At 41.4% G+C, this 25,133-nt stretch overlaps 2 protein-coding genes across 2 annotated transcripts; one reads left to right on the forward strand and one right to left on the reverse strand.

The window, feature by feature from the left end:
• Positions 1-117: 117 nt before the first annotated feature.
• pla2g7 (phospholipase A2, group VII (platelet-activating factor acetylhydrolase, plasma)) lies at positions 118-11,781 on the reverse strand. Its single transcript, XM_074684576.1, has 11 exons — positions 11,479-11,781; positions 10,373-10,500; positions 9,926-10,076; positions 9,468-9,561; positions 9,312-9,380; positions 6,932-7,100; positions 6,527-6,640; positions 6,246-6,337; positions 4,303-4,473; positions 4,065-4,213; positions 118-2,867 (listed from the first exon to the last, which is right to left on the reverse strand). Exons 1-11 carry the CDS (start codon positions 11,540-11,542, stop codon positions 2,767-2,769), a joined length of 1,302 nt encoding a protein of 433 aa, XP_074540677.1. The 5' UTR covers positions 11,543-11,781; the 3' UTR covers positions 118-2,766.
• A 709-nt stretch (positions 11,782-12,490) lies between these two features.
• On the forward strand, positions 12,491-24,969 carry ints9 (integrator complex subunit 9). Its single transcript, XM_074684579.1, has 17 exons — positions 12,491-12,624; positions 12,969-13,096; positions 13,217-13,277; positions 13,429-13,491; positions 13,875-14,014; positions 14,246-14,332; positions 14,558-14,678; positions 14,810-14,944; positions 15,058-15,169; positions 15,351-15,531; positions 16,106-16,166; positions 17,577-17,748; positions 17,845-17,969; positions 21,473-21,640; positions 21,836-21,934; positions 22,015-22,152; positions 24,668-24,969. Exons 1-17 carry the CDS (start codon positions 12,496-12,498, stop codon positions 24,842-24,844), a joined length of 2,097 nt encoding a protein of 698 aa, XP_074540680.1. The 5' UTR covers positions 12,491-12,495; the 3' UTR covers positions 24,845-24,969.
• Positions 24,970-25,133: the final 164 nt, after the last annotated feature.

The following is a 25,133-nucleotide window of genomic DNA, read 5'->3' on the forward strand; positions in this document are numbered from 1 at the left end:
CAAGGGTCGGGCTGGTGTTAGACTCATCAGAGGCCAAATGAACTGAGTGAAGGAGTTTCTATCAGGACAATAAGTTGGACAAAATGATTTCCTATACCAATCAAATTTATTGTGTTTTGTATAAATGGCACATATTTACAATGAACAATATCTAAAAGTAAAAAGTTATCAGAGTCACACACTGATATACAGTGGGGCAAATAAGCATTGAACACGTCAACTTTTTTCTTATCACATTTATTTCCAGGCTTCACGGTGGCGCAACGGTTAGCGCTGCAGCCTCACACCAAGAAGGTTACCAGTTTAAATCCCCACCTCGGCCAAGTTCGTATGTTCTCCCCGTGCATGCATGGGTTCTCTCTGGGTACTCCAGCTTCCTCCCACAGTCCAAAAACATGCTCACCAGGTTAATTGGTCACTCTAAATTATCCATAGGTGTGAGTGTGTGAGTGAATGGTTGTCTGTCTCTGTGTCAGCACTGTGATTGGCTGGCGACCAGTCCAGGGTGTACCCCGCCTCTCGCCCAATGACAGCTGGGATAGGCTCCAGCCACCCCGGACCCTGAACAGGATAAGCGGTATAGAAAATGAATGAACATTTATTTCCAAAGTCGCAATTCAAACAAAATTTCTACCAGATATTGGTATTAACTCAAATAATTCACACATGAAAAGAAATTAAAACATTAGGTCCATACATAATGTTTATGTGGAATTACGTACAATAACACAGGAACTGAGACTCATCTAATACTAAGTGGAGGAGCCTTTGATTGCAATGACAGCTTCCAGACGATTCTTGTATGTTTTAACTTATCCCCCACACTGCTCAGGTGTGATTTTGGCCCATTCCTCTGCACAGATTGTCTTTAAATCTGGAATATTCTTTGGTGCCCTCTGGTGAACCCTTTTCTTTAATCCTTTCCACAAATGTTCAATTGGATTTAAGTCAGGTGATTGACTAGGCCATTCTAACAGATTGATTTTCTTTTTTTGAAACCATTTGTGAGTCAACTTTGCCGTGTGCTCTGGATCACTGTCCTGCTGGAAGGTCCAGCCACGTCTCATCTTCATCATCCTGGTGGATGGCAGCAGATCCATATCAAGAATTTCACGATCCATGGTTTCATTCATTGCTCCATCAATTATATGAAGTTTGCCAACACCATGAGATGAGAAAGAACCCCATGCCATGATGCTTCCACCTCCAAACTTCACTGTTGGTGTAGTGTTTTTTGGGTGATGTGCAGTGCCATTTCTCCTCCAAACATGGAATGTAGTATTACAGCCCAAAAGTTCAATTTTGGTCTCATCTGACCAGACAACATTCTCCCAGTATTCTGCAGGCTTGTCAAGATGCTGTTAAGCAAACTTTAAACGAGCTTCAACACGCCTTTTCTTGAGGAATGGAGTCTTGCAGGTTGATCGTCTATAGAGGTCATGGTGGTGGAGTGCATTGCCTACTGTTTTCTCCGTAACAATTGTACCTGCTGCCTCCAAGTCTTTCTGGAGCACTTTCAGTGTGTTTCTTGGCTCGTTGAGTACTCTTCTGACTATCTTTCTGACTCCCTGGTCAGAAATCTTCACGGAGCTCCTGTGCGTGGCCTGTTGATGGGAAGGTGGTGCTTCTTCCACTTGTGAATAATGGTCCCAACGGTGCTGACGGGAATAGTCAGGTGCTTTGATATAAGTCTGTAACCAGTTCCATTCTGGTGCTGAGCAACAATCAGGTTGTGAATGTCTTCAGAAAGCTCTTTGCCTTTACTCATCATGAGGTGTGTCTTATTTAACTGCTTGGTGGAAAAACGACCTTTTTTATAGGACCATTAATTTGCTCTAGCCCAGCTGATGTTGGTTTGCACTAATTGGAAATTCAAGTAATAATTACTGACAGATTTCAGGTGGTATGGTGCATTTCCTTGCCAAAGTATACAGCCTTTCCATGGTGTGTTCAATACTTTTTTCCTGTGTTATCATACTCAGTTCCACATAATCATTATTTTCGGACCTGAATGTCATGATTTCATGTGTGGATTATTTGAGTCAATACCATTGTCTGGTAGAAATTTCGCTTGAATTGCAGCTTTGGAAATAAATGTAATGAGAAAAAAGTTGATGCGTTCAATACTTATTTTCCCACTGTAACTGAGTTAAGGTGTATGGTATTTTTAGGCATTCATTTCCTTCAAGCTAAACGAACTCAATGAAGTGTTCTCTGGTTTGCCATCTTCAGGAGCTTAATATTCAATCTTCAATAATACCCAACCCAAGTCCCAGCCAGGGCTCTGGCCTTCTTCCATAATCACACAGCACTCATAGTGAAACTCATCTTTTGGAAACTTGTGTCCAAGAAGACAAACATTTGTGTAAGATAACATGATGATGATGATGATGATGATGATCTCAGTCGGTTTTCTGTGCGCTCAGAATCAGAAGATTTCAATGATATGCATTAAGGTCATGGTGAAGATTTCACTAACGGTGAAAAGAAGAAGTGTTCAGCTGCTCCAACGCAACATTCAGTCCTCGTGAGACAAACACTGATTCACTGAGTGTGTCATCAGTCAAAAGGAAAAGCATCCGTCCTGCTGCTGCTGAGGTAGAGTTATCTGTTGCTTCTGGAAAATGTTATCTCTGGCATTTTCCGATGCCAAGTTAGCCTAGTGCCACTTTCTGAGACTGTTCAACTGAGGTACCAAGTAGGAGGTGAAACTATTCAAGAGGGGCCTGAAAGCCCTGGTTTCTTTCTGCAGCAGTCAAAGGCAGCTCAGATGGCAGACTGCAGCACAACCACATTTGTTCCTTGAATGAGGTTTTCATCTTGGCCATCGATCAGAGGATCCCATTGGTTGAAGTTCTTCTCAAAACCTGGGAAACAACAAAAATAATTTCCATAAAGAATAACAAAATCAGCATTTCTGCTCTAAAACGAATTACTGCAAAAACTGATGCCTGATTTTTTTCTTTTATTATCTTGACACTTTCTGGACTTGTCAGTTGAACTTGGCTCAATTTCAGTCTAAAGCTCTGTTTCCACCAGGCGGCTCAGTTCAGTTTGTCTAGGTACAGCACATCTTTTGTGGCTTTCCTTTGACTACAACCAATATAGGTCCCCAAATCACCTGTACTGTCCCACTTTTTGGTAACCTTCTGTTAGGGCGCCAGACCTTAGACTGTATATAGAATTGACAGTGTGGCTCTGCCTTTTACCACTGTACGGTTTTGAAGAATACTTTGAATGGTTGGTTTTGAATACTCCCGTTTGAGGAACCACCACTGTGCAGCCTGTCTGTGCAGTAGACAATCTGGGTGGAGCTGGGTGACCAAAAATATATGTTTTTCTTTCTTTCAAGAGTCTAATCTCTTCTTGGCTCTCCCTCTTGATGTATCTTTTTATTCCTGAAAAAACTACACATGAACAGAAGCTGTCAGTCATCTTTAAATGTGACTTAAGTGACATAATTTTGACCACTGCTCATCTGGAATGACTGGGGAGAGAGTTTTTGATCTATTCTCTTGATCTACTGCAGCCAGCCACTAGGGGAGCACTTTTTGTAGGGACCTCACCTCAAACCAGATTTTTTTCAGTCTACATGCCAGAAATACTGATCTGACCCCAGAACACTGCAGTCTGTTGATTAGTGAAAAAAATCATCACTTCCTGTGTGACAGTGGTACTAAAGAACAACACACAACCCTGTCATGTTTACATCTCTAGTCCACTTCCTGAGGTCTCTCATCGTTGCCCTTTGTTTAATGTCGTGTTTTTCTTGGTTGGATTTATTAGCGGGGTACACTGAGTCGTAACACTGTTATCTAGCTGACACAGCTATCACATGCTGCCTACCAAAAAGGCCACAGTTGGCTGTGGAAACACAAACAGGGTCAGGCTTTACTGATCCAAACCACACCACGTAGTGGAAACAGGGCTTTGGAAGACAATGTTACTTAAAAATTAGACAAACACTAGGTTTGATAATATCAGATAGACTTTGCAGTGCAGAGGCTGGCGCTGCGTTTTTAAAATACTTGACATGTCCAGGGTTAGAGCTTCAGTGTTCATACCCAGATGCCGCTGCAGAAAGGCGAGTGAAGCTTTGTTGCTGAGGTCCATAGCGAGCTCTGGGTCGATCTCTCCCTTCAGCTTCATCAGCTTTCCGATCCAGTTGCCCGTCAGGAAGGTGAAGTCTGGGAAGCTCTGGTGGACCGTTCCTCTAAAATACAACATCACATCCCATCAGAGAAAAAGGGTCAACTCCCACTGTCAGCAAATCATGGATCAAACCAAACTCTTCTGTCTCACCTGATTGTGATCATTTTCCTCTGAATCACAGCCGAGTCCAGCTTCCTCATGCGGCTGATGTTCCCTGCCCACTGGAACTTTTCTGAGTTAATGAAGAAGATTGGCTGCTTGACCCGGGCGAAGATTTCATCATCTAAGGGGAACATCCAGGCGTCCAGGGCTACGCCACACCTGGATAAGAGTTTAGGGTCAGAGAGAGGCGTTTGTGAAATACTCAGAGGGAAGACTGGAACATCAAGCAAAGTTTGTGATCTGAGATCTTGTGGTGAACCCAGCATCCTGCTTTTTTACACCCCCTCTGACAATTGAAAGCAAAGTGCTCTGCAGCTCTGTCAAACAGGAAACAAAGTGTACGATGGTAATCAAAGCCACAGAGGAGGGTGCGCCTGGCATCTGATCCACTGAACTGCTGCACTAACTCTGATACCAGTCGAGTTTCAATCACACCCTGAGTTGCGCAAAACCTAAATGTGGCAATAAAAACTGGTAATGGTAACACAGTTTGTAAAAGCCTCCCTAATGTTGATAAAAAGTTTTTACACTTCATCGAGCTGTTTTTTCAGCAGTTTAAATATTGAAGTTTATCACAAAGGTTCAATGGAAACATCTTTTTCACAAAAACACGTCCCTCATTCACATTGATGAACAGACACACCTCCTTCTCCTACTAGTACGTGTCCACGTCCACACGTATGGACTGTGGTGTTCTTATTGTAACAGCTCTGCTGTTCGTTCTGTGTTCAGAGCAGAGGTTGGTGTTTCTGAGTGTCAGTAAAGGCATCAGGAAGGCTGTGAGTGGGTCAGAGGGCAGCAGGAGGTGTGTGAGTGGGAGAGTAGACGAGCTGGAGATGATGGTTTGCACTCAGTGTTTTGTTCCTGTCTGTTGTGAAATGGCATGGTAACGGTCGACTGTTTGACCAGCGAATAAAAACACAAGACGAAATTTCATGAATCAGTGGCTACAAAATCAAATCATGAGAAAACTCACTGCAGTCGTGTGATGATGCACTCCTGTCATGTGTGCAGCATGCATCCTCTGCAGTCAGGTCGACAGTATCTTACCCGGATACAGGAGAGCTATTTTATGATTGGCCGATATGTCTGGCTCCCTTTTGGCTCTGTGATGCTAACGGCTACACGTTCGCCTACAGCGGTGTGACTCGGTAGGCACTACACAGAACATTTTACAGCAGGATAAATATCAGGTGTGGCGTGTCAGACAGTGAAAAGGTTCAAATGTGTGTCTCGTACGCTGAGTGTGTGAGGCTTGAGAGGAAACTTCAGAACGACTTGCGGTTGGCAGGAAAACGGACATGCGTGTCCGGTCAGGATTTCAAAATAAAGGCGTACATTAAAGACCACGATGTTGATCAATGTTTCGACTTTCCATCGTTGTGATTGGATCATTGCTTAACCAATCGATGTATCAATCTATAACGATGGATCATTAAACCCCTAGTATATATACGGCTGATTTATTGTGAAACACTTGTTGGAAATGCTAAAATTAACAGAATATAACAGGAGCTTAATTACTGTTTAGACCTGGGGCGGCCATCTTTGATTAAAAACTCAGGGGTGTTGTAGGATCTGCTGACTTACCAGTAGGAAATTTTGACTTCAAGGGGCGTTCCAGTTAAAATTTCCCACTCAGAACTGGTAAATACTGACTTCCGAGTACAAATGGAACGCACCATTAGTCCTCCTTCCTTCTTTCACAAATTGAATCTTGTGGTACTAGATTTTACTCAGGTTGTTCCCAATTCTTGGTGTAATGGGAACACTGGCAAGACGCAACTAAACTTTATCCAGACCTCAGAGATATGGCTTTGATTCAGTGAAAAAGTGAGATGGAAACACAGCTACAGTCTATAAATCATAAAAAATCTTTCCCATGATGCCTCGTATTGCTGCTCTTTCAAAGAAACTTTAAATTCACCTACTTAAATTTAACCTCTTTACACAGAGCTTCGATCACTGTGGCTCCTCCAAATGAATGTCCCATCACAGCTATTTTACACAGGTCCATGGAGTTCTGTCAGCCAGAGGAAGAAACAGTCACAATGTTAGGGACAAAAACATTTAGAGGAGAAAGATTAGATGCGTGAATGAGACTTTTCCACAAATGGGACAAAAATCTTAACAAGATTCACACACAGGGAAAAACAACGTGACCTGTTGATCTAATATCTGACCTCTGCACCAAAAACTCAGACAGGATTACCTCCAATGTGGTCCAGTCAAACTGTGACTGTAGAACATTTTGCACTGGTATCCCTGAGTTGATCTCAGTGAGTCTGTCCAGAGCTCGGATGCACTCGTCTGCCCTCTGTTTAACCTGTGAAATACAACAAAGATCAAACACAAGAGGTGAAGAAATACATGTTTTCACATGAATCCAAGTCACTGTGTTCAAAAGTGGGATTTCATAATGAAAGTGAAGCAAAAAGATCAGATGACAGAGCTGAAAAACAGGGATGTGGTTTGATTTGAGTAAACAACACAGTGGTTAGTGAGTCTCAGGCCAGAAGTGTTGCAATCCAGCTGCTGCCAATGAAGTTCGACAACAGAGGAGTGTCTCCACCCCTACTGTTACTGAATGACTTTGGACTGATCCGCTCTGTCTCACCTGTTTGTTCCTGAGGGGGAATTCACTCTCTCCATGCTTCAGCGTTCTGTAGTACATCCACTCTGTCACCAGGTTATCCGGAGCTGAGGCCGACGTGTTGGGCTCCGTCTCATTCCCTTCAGGCTCTGACTTCTCATGATAATAGAAAGTAGCTGACGCTGACTGGTCTCTGTTTGGACGAAGGAAACACAGAAATAAGTCAAAGGAAGACAAAAACAAGTCTGATTTATTCTTTCATTAACAAAGGATGGTATTATTTTGACATGTTCCATGTGAGAAAAAAATCAAAGAATGGAATCAACTTCTGCTGTGTGGTTTCATTATGTTAGCTACAAGAATAATCAATCCTGTAACTGAATGCTGACATGTAAAAGATAGATTAAGATAGCTTGGAGTAAATCAGGACTCCAGCTTTGCTCATTTTGTTTTGTTCTGAGTCGACTCAGCTGGCAGTGAGACAAACACAGGAGCAGCTGAGCAGCTGGACTGACCTCTGACCAGCGCTGCAGCTCGACAAACAAAGTCTGTCCAAAGTCACAGCTTTCAAACGTGTCACAACGCACTCACAACGCCCTCACATGATGTTGGGGCGTGAGTTGGCAGCTAAAATTCAGTGGAATAAGTGTTTGGACAAAAATGGAATAATGTCATTTGAATTGTTCAGACAACACTACGATTTACCACACTCACATTTCTTTCGATACCTCCAAATGAGAAGCTATATACAAAACAGCATAGTAGGAAGGCAGACCAGTGGAGATTTTTATCCACTCGTGCAATTTTTGATAAAGAACTATAATAATGTTAGAATCCCGCATCAAATTTCAGTATTTTATGATATTTTAGAAAATACTCATAAACAAGAAGATACAAGGGCGAAGTTAAAATGGGAAGAAGAACTTAACAAACATATGTCAGAGGACACTTGGAAGGAAATGAATAGGAATGTACACACAACTACAGCATCTCCTTACTGGAGAGAATACGCATGGAAAATACAGTCACGTTACTTCATTACGCCAGTGCAACAAGCTAAATACAATAATAAAATATTATCTAACTGTTGGGAGTGTGGTGAGCCACACGCCAATCTTGAGTCATATCTTTTGGTTTTCCCGTCATTACAATTATTTTGGAATAATATACAGAAGGAAATTAATTCTGTCTTTAACTGTGTTATTTTATGAATATAGACTTTGTGCTCTTAGGCAAAACTGTGAATAAAATACAAAATGACAATGATAAATATCTGTTAAGGAGACTGCGCACAACAGCACTGAAACCGATAACAAGAAACTGGCTGCAGAAAACATGTCCCCTGATAGTTAAATGGAGGGAAACAGTGCAACAAATATACCAGATGGACGAATTAACTTGTCAAATAAAGGGAAACTTGACACTTTTTGAAAAAAGATGGTCTAAGTGGTCACTTTATTATCATATGGTTGTGGCATAATGAATTGAAACTACTGAATTGTGATTTTTTTATGTTGGGACTGACAGTTAACTGGGGGAGCACTATATGAACTTTACCTGGAGAAATGTCCTGTATTTATTTTTTCTTTTTTTCTCTCTCTCTGTTTGTTTATATATACTATATGTTTGCCTTGTCATAATGTTCAGAAGGTGTGAAAATTCGAGAAAATACAGAAGTCAGATTTTCATAAATCAAAAATGTTTTTGTATACATTTAATTGTATAAGGAGAATCTTAAATATGGTAGCACTTTAAAGTTGGACGCTAAATATTGTTATTATTTATCTTACTGAACACATTAAATGTCACTATCACAGGGTGATGCACACATTATATATGTATAAAAATGGTTGTCATCTCTCATAGGTCTCTTAAAAAGGGCAATGAAAGCTGTAATATGATGACAATAAAAAGTATTAAAAAAATTAAGTGAAATAGCCCTTCAATCCACTTTGTGATACATGAACTGCGGGCATTATGTTCATCTCCATATGGTCCCCTTGTCTCTATACTCAAAAAAAATGTGATGAGCTGGTTTGTACTATTGTCCAAACACTCTTTCCACACCTACTCCACAGATAAACAGAAAGCAGGAGGGACGGCCCTCCCGTATTGTATGCTTGGCTAACGTTCAACTAGAACTTCCTCCAGCCAACACGTGGTGGTAATGTCTAATCTTTTCAGGCACACACAGTCACACCAATGTTTTTAACAGAGGCCAAACATTAGGTACTTGTGTGCTAAGAGCTAACACTTTTTACAGGATTGATAACAACTTCAAGGTAGCCTTTGAAGCTAATCGTGATTTATGTACAACAGGACTATCTTCTCATTTTGAAGCAAACAACCTGTTAAAATAATCTCTTCATCTATATGAGTAAGATAATAAACCTTGTTTGCATACCTGTGTTCCACAGAAGCCACAATGAAGCCCTGAGAGGCCAGCTCTGCACATATAGCTGAATACAAAGTCCTGGAAAAACATCAGGGAGATGTCACACTTTGTCACCTTTCATGGCGACTTATACCATCCACTGCCAGGAACTTTTGGTGTGTATACCTGAAGGCACCGAGACCATGGGAGAAGATAACAACAGGACACTTCTCCTTTGATTTAAATGGAACATCCAAATAGGCAGGGATCTTAAACGACCCTGAAAACAAAACAAAAAACATAGAAGCAAAATATGTAATTAGCTTCAAATATAATAATGATTCCTTTTTTTAATTCCAGCCGTTTCACCTAAAACCTTAGAGACTTATTAATGATGAAAATGTGAAATTTCTACTACATGGCGCTGACTTACAGTTCATCATACTGACTTAGTTTTTTAATCCACTGATGTTGGAGTTGTTCTTGCTTCATGCAGGTGTTGGTGAGGATTTATTTAAAATGCTCCCTCTACTAACAACATCATTTAAGTGTTTGGTATAGAAAGTGTTCCACTGAGAAAACAAATTGTACAAAAACAAAACTGTAAAGTTCTGCGATGGTGGGGTGGATGGCAGTGAAATTACCGAAGAGGTAGTTGAAAATCCTTTCACTGAGAGACCTGTTGATTTTCATGAAGTCAGCCAGACCATTAAAATATTCACTGCAGGGTACCCAATCTGGTTTTTCTGCCTTGTCGGTCTCATGACATGGATAGTAGAGTCGGAAGAAGCTGCCCTGTAAAAAGCATGTACATAAAATCTAATACAATTCAGCACAGAAACATGCACATTAACAACTTTATAGGCGCTACATACGTATGTACATATAGCAACAGGTGATGTTACATGACAAACCTGTCTGACATATTCTTTCACTTGGCTGCCAGTTCAAGAACAGTCCTGTGCCTATTCTCTTTAAATGTATGCAATAAAGCACATTAACACCATGACTATCAACTTTACATCAGCTCTAAAAAACTGAAACACATTCCAATCAAGTGTATCCTTTTAGAAATGTTGTTCTGCTTTTACCTCTTTTGTATGGTCCATCATAAAATCAGTGCATCCCACAGCGTGGGGGCCCTTGGCAGGAGGAATCCCAAGATTATTACTGCAGGCGTTTCCCATAGTGAAGAGGCCGAGGGTGTTTTTCCTCAGGTCTGTCCAAAACAAAGAGATTATCAACTTTATAATCAGCTTGTAGCAGAAAGAAATTACTAAGATCAGACCAATATGACAGTCATATGAGGGACAACATGGTATGACATGACAAAATAAAGGCTAAAAGGCTGACTCTGCATTTAGGTTTCGAAAATTAAATGTCAGCAGATTATGAATTCAGTTCCAAATTCACAATAGAACTTTAAAACACCCAAATGATAGGTTATTTTATATGTATATATTATTATATATTACGGGTTTCAGGACGTGTAGAACAATGTTTTTATGAATGTTAATTTACAAAATGAAGAGAAAAACTTTTTTGAATGAATAAAATTAATAACAGGGCGAAATATAAGATGACTTGTGGATACTAAACTGTGTACATTATAAAGTTACTCAAGGTTAAATACAATGAAGTAGAACTTTGTTTTAGTTTTTTGCTGTCACTTCCAAACAACATATTTATGGCTTGGCATCTGGGGATGCCTGTAGTTATCTATGTCAGGTATTGTGACACGTTTAAACATGGTATGACGTTTTGAAATTCAATTACAAAACATATTTGATATAATAGTCTGATTATAATAGACACACAGCGTTATCAATACACAGAAGTGAAACTTTAAAGGTCAAACTTATTTAAACTAACTAAAAACGAATTTAAAATTCAAAACCTCCTCACCCATTGTTTGAATACTCCTTTAGTTTTTAGTTTTTTTTTTTTGCTCCACTTCTATTTACAAAAAAAAAAAAAAAAACATCCAAAACGTCGTTTACACAGTCTGATGGTAAAAAGACGTCGTGAAAGTTGTTTCTGAAACATTTATCAGAAATCGGAAATTTAGCTTGAGACTAGATTTACCCTTTGATACAACAATCCTACAATTAAAAAAGTTTTATTTAACATTCAAGTTATCTCACCATACAGCGGCAGAAGAAACAAAGGAAGGTTACATTATCAACAAAAGCCCTACCTGTCCTTTTCCACTCGTAAATCCGCTTGACTAATAACTGTACAAGTCCTCCATGGGCGAACATCGACCTCAGAAGTTTTCCAAAGTCAGCTTATCTCTGTCTTCTTGTTAGCTTGTAGCCACAAAAACATAACTGTAGAGCAAAGCCTACTGAAATTAAAAGCAGTACAGTAACATAGACGGTGCCAGCGTTGCGACATCAGTTTCGCAACATTTTCACGGACTGTTTCGGCTTTTTGAGATAAATGTCACGACATGAGTCACACAGGAGCGGTTTGACAGCTCGGTAACGCTGGTGCTAGCTGTAGCCACCGGCTAGCAAAGCAGGTTAGCATAAGATGGGTGGGGGCTGATCCTGGGTGGTGGACGGTGAGTGGTCGCTCCACATTCGTACATCATTTTGTCCCGCCTCAGACTGCCTGACGGCTCCCCTCTCTTTACGTCAGTTACCTGCACGCTACAAAAGATAGTCCGCCGGGCTTACATCGACATAATCACAGTACGCTGATTTACGCTGCCCTCTAAACTACATTTCAAACCGTACAGAACCTGTGGAGGGTTGCTTGGTGCTCGTGAATCTGACTTACTGCTCATGGTCTATGGACACGTGCATTTGCTGTTACCTATGTTTGTTTTGGTGGTATATCTTTTTATTCATCAACGCCTTGCAATATATGGTACTCTTTCCCAAGAAGACACACATAAAGCCTTATATTATGCGGGGGCAACCTTTGTGGGCTCACATCTGAGCTTTTGAAATAATGTTCTCCTGCAGGGGGCGGTAGGGGTGGAAGTAGCCGATAACAAACCAACGGAGTCCCTAAAACAGCAAAATTATGCTTTAATTTATATTTCAGTCCAGGGGGTGACACATGAAAACATCTCCTTAATTCCCCTCTATCGCATTCAGAGCACAGTCATGAAAGTTAAACCTTTAACGGGAGCAGTGTTTTGAAAATTTGGATGCTGTGAGCAGTGACACTGAGATCACCCTGTGGGGGCAGCACTGGCCCACAAATGCAACTAACTCTTCTGCTGGGTACCGTGAAGAAGAACCACAAGCAAACACTGGAGAGGGCTATACTGTTAGGAAGCCGACCGCTACAACTGCTCAATGAACCAATAATTGTGTTGAAAATGAAACTGGTAGGTATAAAGGCTTTTAGCATGTAAACATCAGATTGACTAAACCCGACTTGAATGATGACTCTCTAAGTTGTGTAGGTTCTGTTTGCTTTGAGCTACTGTGTTAGCTTAGCATCTTTCAGCCCTGTTTGTTCCTACCATAGACTGTATCAAACCACATCCACATAGCTCCGCGTGGATATGGAAATAAATCACGCGGGCTATATGAGTCCACCGACGTGGGTACATTATGTTACAAAACGAAGCGTTTTGCTCCTGATCACTGAGCTGTGTCAGTTGTGACTGCGCGTTTGACACAATCCTACCACAACCACCTTGTGTGACTTTCCTCCCATGTTTTACAGTACTGTCTGTCTGGTCACCCCACATTGCCTTGCAATGTTCTCAAGTTCAAATCCACCACTATCATGCTGGACTGTGGGCTGGACACCACATCTGTCCTCAACTTTCTGCCCCTTCCCCTCGTCCACAGGTGAGTCGAGAGAATCACATCCTAGTCTACCATTTCCATATTTACACAGCTATTGTTCAATAGGTTACATGTATTGTATTTAAATCAACAGTGACTGTTATTTAACTTTTTGTTTTTCAGCCCTCGGCTTTCCAAGCTACCTGGTTGGGTCTCTAAGGATGGAACTGTAAACTTAGAAAAGGTATGGGATTTTTTTCAGCATTCACAACATATTCAACTTGTTTAAAGAGACTGCTTTTTAAAATAATTACGAGGTAATAAAAACGCGTTGTGTCTGATAACTACACATTTAAAGGAAGTAAGCAAGTGGCCATATGTGTGTCTCTTTTCAGGAGCTGAAGGAGTGTGCAGGGAGAGTGTTTGTGGACTCTCAGCCAGAGTTCTGTCTCCCTGAGGTAGGAACTTCAGCCACCATTTAGAAACATCTAATGTATGTAGTAAGTTCAGCCTAAATTGTTCTTTGTTTTCCTTTGACTTATGATGTTTTATGCCTCCAATGAGAGGTTTAGTCACAGGAAGAAGCTAGTGGAATCATCTAACCTTATTAGTGTGGCACATTAAAAACAATCAATGTCAGAGATGTAGAATTTGAAATCAAGAGAGCTACCTGACAGAAACACTCTTTAAAGCCATGTTTATCAGCAGCTTACCAGTTCAGTCTTTCCACAACTGTCACTCTCATAACCCAGTTTTCTGAAAAGAAAATGTCCTGAAATGCTCCTAATTTTACATGTAGTAAATCTGACATTCTGTATCTGAATCTGTTCATCGTCCATAGAGAGAACTGTTGGATCTATCCACCATTGATGTCATCCTGATCTCCAACTACCACTGTATGATGGCCTTGCCCTATATCACTGAGCACACAGGCTTCACAGGGACTGTGTATGCAACAGAACCCACCCTGCAGATTGGAAGGTATGAAACAAACGGTCATACAGTCACATCAGTGAATCAGAAAAACACATGCCTGTCACTGGAAAAAAAATCCCAATCCTATTTTTCTTTTTTAAAAAGAGATAATCTTGAGGTCTAAATCAACCTGTTTTTGTTTTACATCATACATTTATGCTTGTAAAACATCTGATTGAAAATACCTCTTTTTCATGAATCACAATGGTGGATGATTATTTCTCTTACCTCCTTCAGACTGCTGATGGAGGAACTTGTAAACTTCATGGAACGAGTTCCTAAAGCTCAGTCTGCCACCTGCTGGAAAAATAAGGAAATACAAAGGTCAGTAATTAGTGTAAGATTTAGCTTTTGAGGATCATTTTGAGTTTACAGTCATTCAAGTGTTTAGAGGTGTCCTACACGTTTGGTTGTGCCCATTCAGTGTTGTGTTTTGGACTTTTTTTGGTAATCTGCATTTTTGAACCAAGCAGTTTCATGTTACACTTTGACAGATGCTTTCCATCTAAAAATATCTGACTTGAGTTTCCAAAATTTTTATCATACCAGGATGCTCCCTGGTCCCCTGAAAGATGCGGTAGAGGTGTGGACATGGAAGCGAAGCTACAGCATGCAGGAGGTCAACTCTGCCCTCAGCAAGGTGCAGCTTGTGGGTTATTCACAGAAAGTGGTGAGTCCTTTTGTGTCTACTTGTCTGCATACACTGTACACACACTTAAAGTTACAGATTGTGCTTATTTTTACTATTGTAAGAGCTGCTTATACTTTTGTGTTGTGTTTTTATTTTCATCCTTTGTCCAGGAGCTGTTTGGAGCTGTACAGATCTCTCCTTTAAGCTCTGGTTACTCGCTGGGCAGCTCCAACTGGATCATCCAGTCTCATCATGAGAAGGTTTCCTACGTGTCAGGTTCATCTCTTCTCACCACACACCCACAGGTAGATCAGCAGACCTGGTGCTGAGGAAGTCACATACCAGGGCCAAGAAGACCATCACTGAACAAAAATATGATGGAAATCATTTTTAACTCTCTCTCTGTCTCTCCTCCCAGCCCATGGACCAAAGCTCCCTGAAGAACAGTGATGTTCTGATTCTGACCGGCCTCACACAGATGCCCACAGCCAACCCAGATGGCATGCTGGGAGAATTCTGCAGCAACCTTGGTATATTCAAATGCACTGAACTGGATAAAAATACTGTTTTCTTTTTAGCTAATATACATACTGATGTTTTGGTTTCATATTTATATCCACTTGCCCTTAGGATGATATCTTAGTGCGTTTACTTTGAAGCTCTTTGACTGTAAGTATGAATATATAAGGTGTCACCCATCTCTCTCAATAGCCATGACGATTCGAGCAGGAGGCAACGTGCTCGTGCCCTGCTACTCCTCAGGGGTGATTTATGACCTGCTGGAGTGTCTGTACCAGTTCATCGAGAGCGCCAATCTTGGCACTACACCCTTCTACTTCATCTCGCCTGTCGCCAACAGCTCCCTGGAGTTCTCACAAATCTTCGCTGAGTGGTGAGCCGCTTTGCTTTAGACTGGATGTTGAAGTGACATCTTGGTTCTAAAAAAATCTGATTGAAAATGTGTTTATGGGTGGATTTATCTTTGAAAAGAAACTCAAATTTAGCTCAGCAGTCTCAGCCTTCTTTAATGTTTAACTTTTGGTATGTAGCCTGTCATATATCATAGCAGTGCTGGGTCTGCTGTTAAAAGGTGAGAAAGATAAATTTCCAGCCAATCAATAAGTATTTTTCATATATTTGTATTTTCCCAGACATGACAGGCAGACAGGCTCTTGGTTTAGAAAAACAGGTCCCAACAACCATGAGTGAAGCAGCATTTAATGAGTCACAGTAGAAAGGAAAACTTCTCACAACACACCGTGATCTTGAGCAGAAATAGTCATGAACAGCAGTCTGCTGAGATCTTATTGGGCTGAAAGAGATGAATAGAGGAAATTACAGTGATTGATTGAGACAAACAAAACAACGGCTCATTCAGGCTTGTGGCTACAGATAACATTAATGGAAAAAATGTATGAACTCTGTATTGAACCTGAGATTTTCTGTTTACTTTTTCCGAATTTCAGGCTTTGCCACAACAAACAATCAAAGGTTTATCTTCCAGAGCCTCCATTCCCTCACGCAGAGGTGAGTCCTGTTACTGTATTTATTGAATTTAAACTCCTGACAATATCAGGAGGTACACAGGTAGAGATGTTGTATATATCTTAAAGTGATACTCCAGGATGGAACAAGTTGGGTCCTATCACAAGGTTTAGGGCAGAAATTACCCCTACAGCAGTGATTTTGTGCAGCAGAAGCCCAGGACACACCCACCAAACACCCCCTCCCTGCTCGTCAGCCGGTTTCCTCTGCATTCAGATGGGGTCATATTTTACTTGACCAAAAACACAAATAAACAGACTCCCACCGAAACAATCTGATATGGGTCTGCATTCACGCTTTATTTAGAGAATTTTCAGCGCGTTACTTTCACACAAAACACCGCTAAATAAGGCTCTAGTTCTCATCGTGTCGTAAAACGGCGCTACCTTCGCTGCAGAGCCACAGCTGGCTACAAGGCGCTTGCCGCTTAGTGTATCAGTCCGTGCGCGGCGTGCCAGATATAAACAAACGCAGGTAGTCTGCCAGAGATAGGACCCAACTTGTTCCAGCTCGGTGTATCACTTTAAATCAAAGGTATGGAGGAGTTTGGGTTACTTGTTAGTAAACTCAACATTCAAACTGGGCTCCTCCTCCTTGGATCAGTGCCAGCTGCAGCACACACCCACAGCCTCCCACCGTGACTACATGAACACACTCACTATCCCAGCAACCACCTGTACATCACATTTCTAGGGGGGAGAGAATCAAGAGCTGTGCACCTGACTTGGCATGTTAGCACTAGCTAATCACGGGTATTTGACACATTCCTAGTCAGCAGGAAGCTAACTCATGTCGCTCTTCCTCCCATGCTGCTCTCCAAGTTCCTGAAAGCGAGTGAAAGTCAAGCCAAGCTTCACTCTTGTTCAGAAAAAGGCTGTATTTGTTTGGAGTTTCATTTCACTTTGATTGCTTTTCTTCCTCCGTGCTACGTCCACTATCCTAGCTGCTCTGATTAGCTTCTTCCACTGGCTAATCAACACACAAATTTGATTGCACGCTGTGATTGGCTGATGTAACCACGATGACTCTCCGCCCAAAAACGTTGCGACGTAACCATCAGCATCAACATCCAGGCAGAGGAGGGGGTTGAGGCTGACACAGACACTGACACCGTATTGAAGCCCATTGGAGATGACTGAGCAGGATTATTCCTGTTAAAGTGGACATTTTTTTCTATGGTGGATCCTGAAGACTCTACCTTAAATTAGTGCTGCTATGGTACTGCACTTCACATTGAGGAATGATTAATTACATCTTAAAAAAGGCATCGATTTAGAGCAAAATCTTTTAATCCGTTAGTTTTAGGAGTAAAGGTGTCTTCACGCTCTCTACCTGTGCAGAAGAGACGTTCATTCCTGTTTAACTCTGTCAACACCTTGGTCTTTGGTCCAGCTGATCCAAACCAACAAGCTGAAGCACTACCCCAGCATCCACGGAGACTTCAGCAGCGAGTTCAGACAGCCGTGTGTGGTTTTCACCGGTCACCCCTCTCTGCGCTTTGGGGACGTGGTTCACTTCATGGAGCTGTGGGGAAAATCCAGCCTCAACACCATCATCTTCACAGGTCCCTTCATCATCAGTACTGCTCTATCAAAGGATCAGATTTAATAAGGTCAGAGTTTTGTTTGTCAAACTTTTCTTTTTCTTTGTCCACCTCCAGAGCCAGATTTCTCTTACCTGGATGCTTTGGCTCCTTACCAGCCGCTGGCGATGAAGTGTGTGTACTGTCCCATCGACACACGACTCAACTTCCACCAAGTATCAAAGCTGCTCAAGGAAGTACAGGTAGAGCCCAGACACATTTATCATAACTATTTTGATGTAACCATTCCTAAAACACGCATTATGTTTGTGAAACTGCACCCACACCAAAGGGTTTAACGGGAGTTTGAATGTTTGATAAAATACACTGCTTACAAACAGTTCATCCAGGTTTAACAGGAGATCAGAGGAATTACACTTTCTTAGTGCCAGACACAAACAAGATCAGAAAAATCAGCTCAGCATTCAGAACAAAGCCGGAATATACACCAGAGGCTTTCTAATGCTGCCAGAGCAAATTCATGGTTTCATTTAAAGGGATTCAGTCATCCCTCAGATTCTGATGTGATCAGTGAGAGGGCTTGAAACTGCAACCAATATGGTAGTCTATGCAACCTTTTTTTCAGCGTGTGAGTAAAAAAATCATCTCATCAAAAAAATCAAACTCTCCTTATTGGAGAGGATGCTGTGTTACAGCAGAGCTACATTAGTTTAACACACGACATGTCATGTCAACACCAAAAAAGAAAGAAAGAAAACAGCTAAGGTTCTGATAAACTCCTCATCAACAAGTTCTGCTTGCTGCACCGTTATCTGTCTCTGTCTCTGAGGTCTCCTGTAGCATCTTTGGATCAAACCAACTAAGAGAGAGGGGGTGGATGGTTTTTGAGTTTTCGATGTAACGCCCAAGTACAGGACTTGATTTGACTTAAAAATTATTAGAGCTCACAGGAGTGTACTTAAAGTTGGGGGACAATCAGAAGAAATCACAAGCCAGGAGAACAGCAGGAGAAAGGGTTAAAAAATGAGAGACTCTCACCACATCCAGATCCACTTTTACCGATCGAGAGTGCTGCCTGCCATTCTCTATCGGTAAAAGTAACGAGTTTATGTATGACACAGATTGACAACGACAAAAACTAAAGACATTCTCTCTATCATTTTAGGTTATTTTAGTAAGTTTTTTAAACTCACTTAGGAATTTTAGTCAATGTCTTATGTAAAGCCTTGTTTTTATTTTATATATATTATTTTTTCAACAAAAATGTTTTCATTAACCATAATAACTCTGATATGTACACACATGCATGTCTTTTGTTATTATTTGCTTTTATCTAAGAAGCATTTTTATTGCCTCCTTTTAAAGTTACATAAAATGAATATCCTGTTTTGTCAGTCAGAGCTTGCTGCAGACAAACTTCATATTTACAGTAAAATATTTAGCAAAATCATAGAGTTACTATACATTAATAAATAAATAAACAAATAAACAAATAAATGGTGTGACCAACTGAGAAAGTTGGTCGCACCAGTGCTACCAGTGAAAAAGTTGGTGTAGAGCCCTGAGTAAGCATTTAGCCTTGTATTTAGTGGTCTGTAAGACCTGAGTCCAAGCCTCTGTCCAAGCTATTATGAACCACAAAGCGAACCAGTCCTGTCAGCAACATGACAGAAATGCAGTCTGCAATGTCCTTTTTAATGTCTGTAATCTCTGTGGGGAGGCAGGTTAAAAATAGAGCCCGACCAATACGGGATTTTTGGGGTAGATGCCGATACCAATACTGGGGGCAAAAAAAGCCAATATCCGATATATCGGCCGATATCCAATATATCGGCTGATATATATATATAATAAATTCATTGATATACACAGGATATATACTGTATATGAACACAAATTAAAATATCCATATGATTCAAGATAGAGACACAACACTATTAGATTAAAACAAGGAACTTTAAATATAACACTGACAACTTAAGAACTGTAGTGTAAACCAATGATAAATAAAAACAAGCTGTAAACACAATAATAAATAAAGAAGTCAAACACCTTAATTAAATAAGTCAAACTTTAAACATAGTAAGTAGAAAAAAAAGTCAAACTGTAAACACACAATGAGCAACTGACACGACGTTGAAACGCCGTATTGTAGCCTTACATAAGATAATGGTGGAGGTGTGAAATAACAGTAGCATTTATGTCTGTTTATCTCACAAAAAAGCAACTTTCGCGATGTTAAAACGTCCTATAATCTAACATTAGATAATGGTGGATGGAGGGAGCAGGCACTCCAGCAGCGTGCAGCCCAACACACAGGAACAGGAGCGACAGAATCTCTGCGGAACAAAATTTTTACAATCAGCTGCATTTTGGCCGATGTTGATTAATCGATGACAGCATAATCGGCCGATTAATCAGTCGGGCTCTAGTTAAAAAGCAGCTGATTAACAACACATTGGAAAAAAACAACAATAAGTCGGTCAGTCGGTCAGTCAGTAATAAGGTTCATGTGGCCTCGGCTGCTTGGTCAAGTTGGTGTGCCCTCTATAAAATCAGGAGGATCAGACCCTACCTGACACAACAGCAGCCACACAGCTTCCGGTCTTCAACCAGCCCAAAACAGCAGGTCACCCTGCACTTTTTCTGTTTTCACTGGCTTCATAACTTTAGATGAGTCAAAAAATTGTAAAAAAGTGCTTCTTCTGGCACTAGATGGCAGCACCTGTAGCCAAATAACTGGAAGCACTTTGTGACACCAACTAAGGTTTTCTCTCCAGTCTATATTCTTTCTTGTGTTCACTTTGGAAAAAAGTGTCTGCCAACTGAAACTGTAGAATAGTAAAATTGTTGAAGGTAAACTGAAGTTGTTCTTTTATCTTATTTCTCATCAAAAATGGTCTTGATAGACTTGATATTAGCCTTAGAGCACCTGTTGCATCTGCTTATCTATGTGGGTATGAAATTCACTTGACTGTTGGTCAAATTGTTCATCCCAACACGATCTCTGCAGACTGGTGATTTTTTTCAGTAAGTTACAGACATAATGCGTCAAAAGAGTTAGAAAGTTCATGAACTGTAAAATGTACAAAGTTAAAATTTTTGAAAATAAGTTCATTTTTTTCATAAAGAATCAAACAATAGATATTCATGAGGTTGACAAAAAAATCCCACTATTTGATTCCTCTTTTCATGCACTTCATGCATGTTGAAAGTTCAGGCACATGGAGCAAACTGGAGTGGCCGTGTCTGTAACTTTCTGAAATGAACTCAAATATTTGAAGAAAAAAAATGAAAAAAATAAAACATTTTTTTCATGCTGTCTGAATAAAACACCTCAGGAAAGAAAGCTTCACACAGGCTTTCACATTTATGGATCAGTGGGTTAATCCTGCAGAACTAATGATGATCCCCTTAGATCCACATGTGCTCAGTGCTCAATGATCTAAATAACTATCGGTTGAACTTTCATCTAACAGGAGCTATGATGGTGAACACTGGTCTCGTTAATGTGAGGTGCTGCAGGTATTCATTATTAAACAGAACGTCCACTCAACACCATCAGCAGCAGCAAAACAGGGTTGAACCACAGCTCCTAAACATCATCAGAGCAGTTTAAAGAACAGGATGGATTCCTCCAACAGCAGGTTTGAACCTGTGTGTGGGGTCATTTTAGGGTCAGGATCCATATTATTACTGACTCTTTACTTCACTGGTCCCTGTCTGCTCTCCTTCCTGCCTGCAGCCCCTCCACGTGGTGTGTCCAGAGCAGTACACTCAGCCCCCAACGACTCAGTCCCACCGCTCAGATCTGATGCTGGAGCTGCAGCCTCCTCCCATGCCCTACAGACGCTGCTCCGTGCTCAACCTGCCGTTCAGGCGCCGCTATGAACGGGTCTACATCCTGCCTGAGGTGAGAAGAAAACAGAGTTACAGTGACAGCTGGATCTCTTTGGAGTGAAATGATCTGCTTTAACCTCTTAAGTAAACTCGGTAGACTCAGGCGATTACACCAAGCATTGGACTGTGTTTGTTCCTTTAGGGAAACCCTCCTCTCCTCTCCAAGGTCAGGTAGCCTCTTTAAAGTCTTTAAACTCTTCTTTCTCAGCTGGCCAACTCTCTGGTCCTCTCTGAGGTCAAACCTGGCATCTCCCTGGCAACTGTGTCTGCAGTGCTGTCCTCCAAGGACAACAAACACACGCTACAGGTGTGTCCCTCACACATGTTAGTATGAACAGCAGACATCTATTCAACAAAAGTTTGAGCCTTTCTTTTTCGTCTCACTAGTCAGTACCCAAACCTCCTCCAGTGGCCCCCAGTAAGAAGAGGAAGAGGGTGATAGAGGAGCCCCCAGTGGTGCTGGCCCCGAAACCTCTGCTAAGTGGAGCTGTGCCCCTGGAAGCCTTCCTCGCCACTCTGCAAAAGGTTGGAAATCAGCAGACAGGATGTGGAGCTCCTTCATTATGACTGAAGCTTTTATGGCTGAAGCCCTGATGGTGGGGGATAAGATTGACTTGGGGATCACTGATCATCTGTAACAACTGGGGAAGACCTCAGTGTTTTTGACCCTGTGTAAATCAACCATGTTTGCAATCCATAAAGTAAAAACTCCTGGGCAAATCACCCACCATATCTCAGACACACACAGGTCCTCTGATCATACTGCTGCAGTCTAAATCAGCATCTCTCTTATTTCAGGAGGTACTTTTTCTGATCATCTTCTCCTCAAAGCTGATCAAGGCAGTGTTTTTTATTCCAACGATTTTAACAGCTCTTTGGGTAGACATAAGAAGGAAGGAGACTTCAGTGTTCGCTGTGTCATCAGTAGATAAGCTTTAAATAGTTTCATTTATGGTTGTTAATATAACACTTGAAAATTGCACGTCGCAGGATATCAGGCTGACTACGGTCATGATAACAAAAAATGTTAAAGAACCAGATCATTGTCTTCATGGAGCTAACAGAGTGAGCACATTAATGTCAGCAGCTGAATGCAAGGTGAGCCATGTTTCCTTTATGACGACTTTAGAGTTAAAGAAAGATCACAAACTCACACACACACACACAGAATCAGCATTTTTGATCTTTTGCATCGTAAGTAGACATGCACCGATCAATTGATTAGTCGGCCGACTGATTGGTGCCAATGTCCTTAATTTTGGGGATAAGTGAACCTTAAATAAGAAACTGATCTTATATATCTCTGAGAAGGTCTGACAGCCAGCCTTTGTTGCTTTTTGCTCTGAGACCTAAAACTCCAACACACCTGATTCAAATGATCAGCTCGTCATCAAGCTTTGCTTGAGCCTGATAACGAGCCATTCATTTGAATCAGGTGTGCTGGAGTGGGGTAACATCCAAAATATGCAGGGCAGGGGTCCTTCAGGACCAGGATTGGGTAACACTGGTTTAAAGTGATACTCCGGGATGGAACAAGTTGGGTCCTATCACAAGGTTTAGGGCAGAAATGACCCCTACAGCAGTGTTTTTGTGCAGCAGAAGCTCAGAGCGCTCACACCAAACACCCCCTCCCTGCTCCTCTGCTGGTTTCCTCTGCACTCAGACGGGGTCATATTTTACTTGACCCAAAACACAAATAAACGGACTCCCACCGAAAAACTCTGATATCGGTCTGCATTCACGCTTTATTTAGAGAATTTTCAGCACGTTACTTACACACAGAAACACCTCTAAATAAGGCTCTAGTTCTCATCGTGTCTCTTCGTCCTTGCAGACTACCTGCGTTTGTTTATATCTGGCACACCGCGCAGCGAGCGCCTCGTAGCCAGTTGTGGCTCTGCAGCGGAGGTAGCCCCTTTTTACAACACGATTTATTCTCTAAACAAAGCGTGAATGCCGACCGATATCAGATTTTTTCGGTGGGAGTCCGTTTATTTGTGTTTTTGGTCAAGTAAAATAGGGCCCCGTCTGAGTGCAGAGGAAACCGGCAGACGAGCAGGGAGGGGGTGTTTGGTGCGTGTGCTCTGGGCTTCTGCTGCACAAAAACACTGCTGTAGGGTAATTTCTGCCCTAAACCTTGTGAAAGGACCCAACTTGTTCCATCCCAGGGTATCACTTTAAGTTAAAATGTAAAGATTTTATTGTTTCACAGATATTGTTCAATGATTTTCAATAAAATAAGATTGGAACATTTAGGGTATATGCTGTCAGTTATAAAAAATAAAAATCGGTATCAGCCCAAATCGGTATCTGCAGGTCAGGCTCTTTAAAGATTGGTGATAAATGATGAGCCAGAAAAATGTGATCAGTGCACCCCTAGTTTTGAGGTAATTAAATACGCTCTGTGTGTTAGAATTTGTCAGTGCTCATTGTTTGAAGCTGGATGTGGATGTCGTCTTCAGTGAACTGAATGTTCAGTTGGATGCAGGCTGCAGAGTGAGGTGCTGTCAAAGCTCAGTGGATCTGTGCCAAGATTTTAATCAGGAACATGAGAATCATCTAGTTTTTTACAGGCTTTACTTCTCCCAATGTGCTACACCAAAAACTGACGTCAGGGGGTGATTGTGAAATCATCAGAGGTCCAGACAAAATACCAATCCTGTGAGATTAGGGCTTTAGTCTCTTCTCAGTGTCTTACATACTGCTGATGGGATTAGTGCTTTTTGTTGTGGAGGTCAGAGAGTCAAGAGCATTGAAAAGAGATTTTAAACTGAAACAGCAACAGCATACCCAGCACAGAGGAGAAGAACCTAACTGTTGAACGTGGAGTGTTGTGTAGATGTAGATGATGTGGTGATCAGTGGTTTTGATGGATCACAACTTGAAGAATGAAAGGTCACACCTATCAAACATCACATGAGCATTCCTGTCATCATTTGCTTCAGCATCAGGAGCAGGAGGGGCACAGACTTTCAGCTCAGAGTCTGCTGGATGACACACGCAGCTTGTTGACCTGTTTGTTCATCTTCTTTCCCTGCAGCATGGCATCACAGAGATCAAAGTGGAGGAGACAGCAGACGGACACATCCTCCACCTGCAGGCAGAGGACACACTGATCCAGCTGGAGGAGGACAACACACACATCGTCTGTGACAACAACGAGCCGTTACGCACAACGCTACGAGACCTGGTGCTGCGCTACCTGCAGAAACTCTGACCTGAGGCTGGTTTAGGGCTCGTCAGTGTTGGATCAGCAGGTAACAGATTACACTGGAGGAAACACTTGAACTGTCTGCACCACAGCCACACTTTGCCTCAGACACAGCTTCAGTAAGTTTACCGTTGTGTGAGTTATATTTTGTAAAATAGTATTTTGCATTAAAAGACATTTTTTTAAACACTTCGGGTTAAAATTGTGTGATTCATTTAAAATTTCTACAACTTAGATGCAGAAAAAAATCATCAGCATCATCTCAAGCAAACTTTTGTTGAGACTGGAAAACTCA

This window comes from Halichoeres trimaculatus, unplaced genomic scaffold, assembly GCF_033239565.1.
Source record: "Halichoeres trimaculatus isolate MK-OKI-2021-1 unplaced genomic scaffold, fHalTri1.1 fHalTri1_scaffold_13, whole genome shotgun sequence".
Lineage (NCBI taxonomy): Eukaryota > Metazoa > Chordata > Actinopteri > Labriformes > Labridae > Halichoeres > Halichoeres trimaculatus.

Coding starts and splice junctions, on each gene's coding strand:
- pla2g7 (XM_074684576.1), bottom strand. CDS start 11,542: ATGTTCGCCCATGGAGGACTTGTACAGTTATTAGTCAAGCGGATTTAC. Junction 10,077..10,372: donor TGATGGACCATACAAAAGAG/GTAAAAGCAGAA, acceptor TGCTTTTTACAG/GGCAGCTTCTTCCGACTCTA. Junction 6,338..6,526: donor TTGACTGGACCACATTGGAG/GTAATCCTGTCT, acceptor TCTGGCTGACAG/AACTCCATGGACCTGTGTAA.
- ints9 (XM_074684579.1), top strand. CDS start 12,496: ATGCAACTAACTCTTCTGCTGGGTACCGTGAAGAAGAACCACAAGCAA. Junction 13,097..13,216: donor CCCCTTCCCCTCGTCCACAG/GTGAGTCGAGAG, acceptor TTTGTTTTTCAG/CCCTCGGCTTTCCAAGCTAC. Junction 17,749..17,844: donor CAACACCATCATCTTCACAG/GTCCCTTCATCA, acceptor GTCCACCTCCAG/AGCCAGATTTCTCTTACCTG.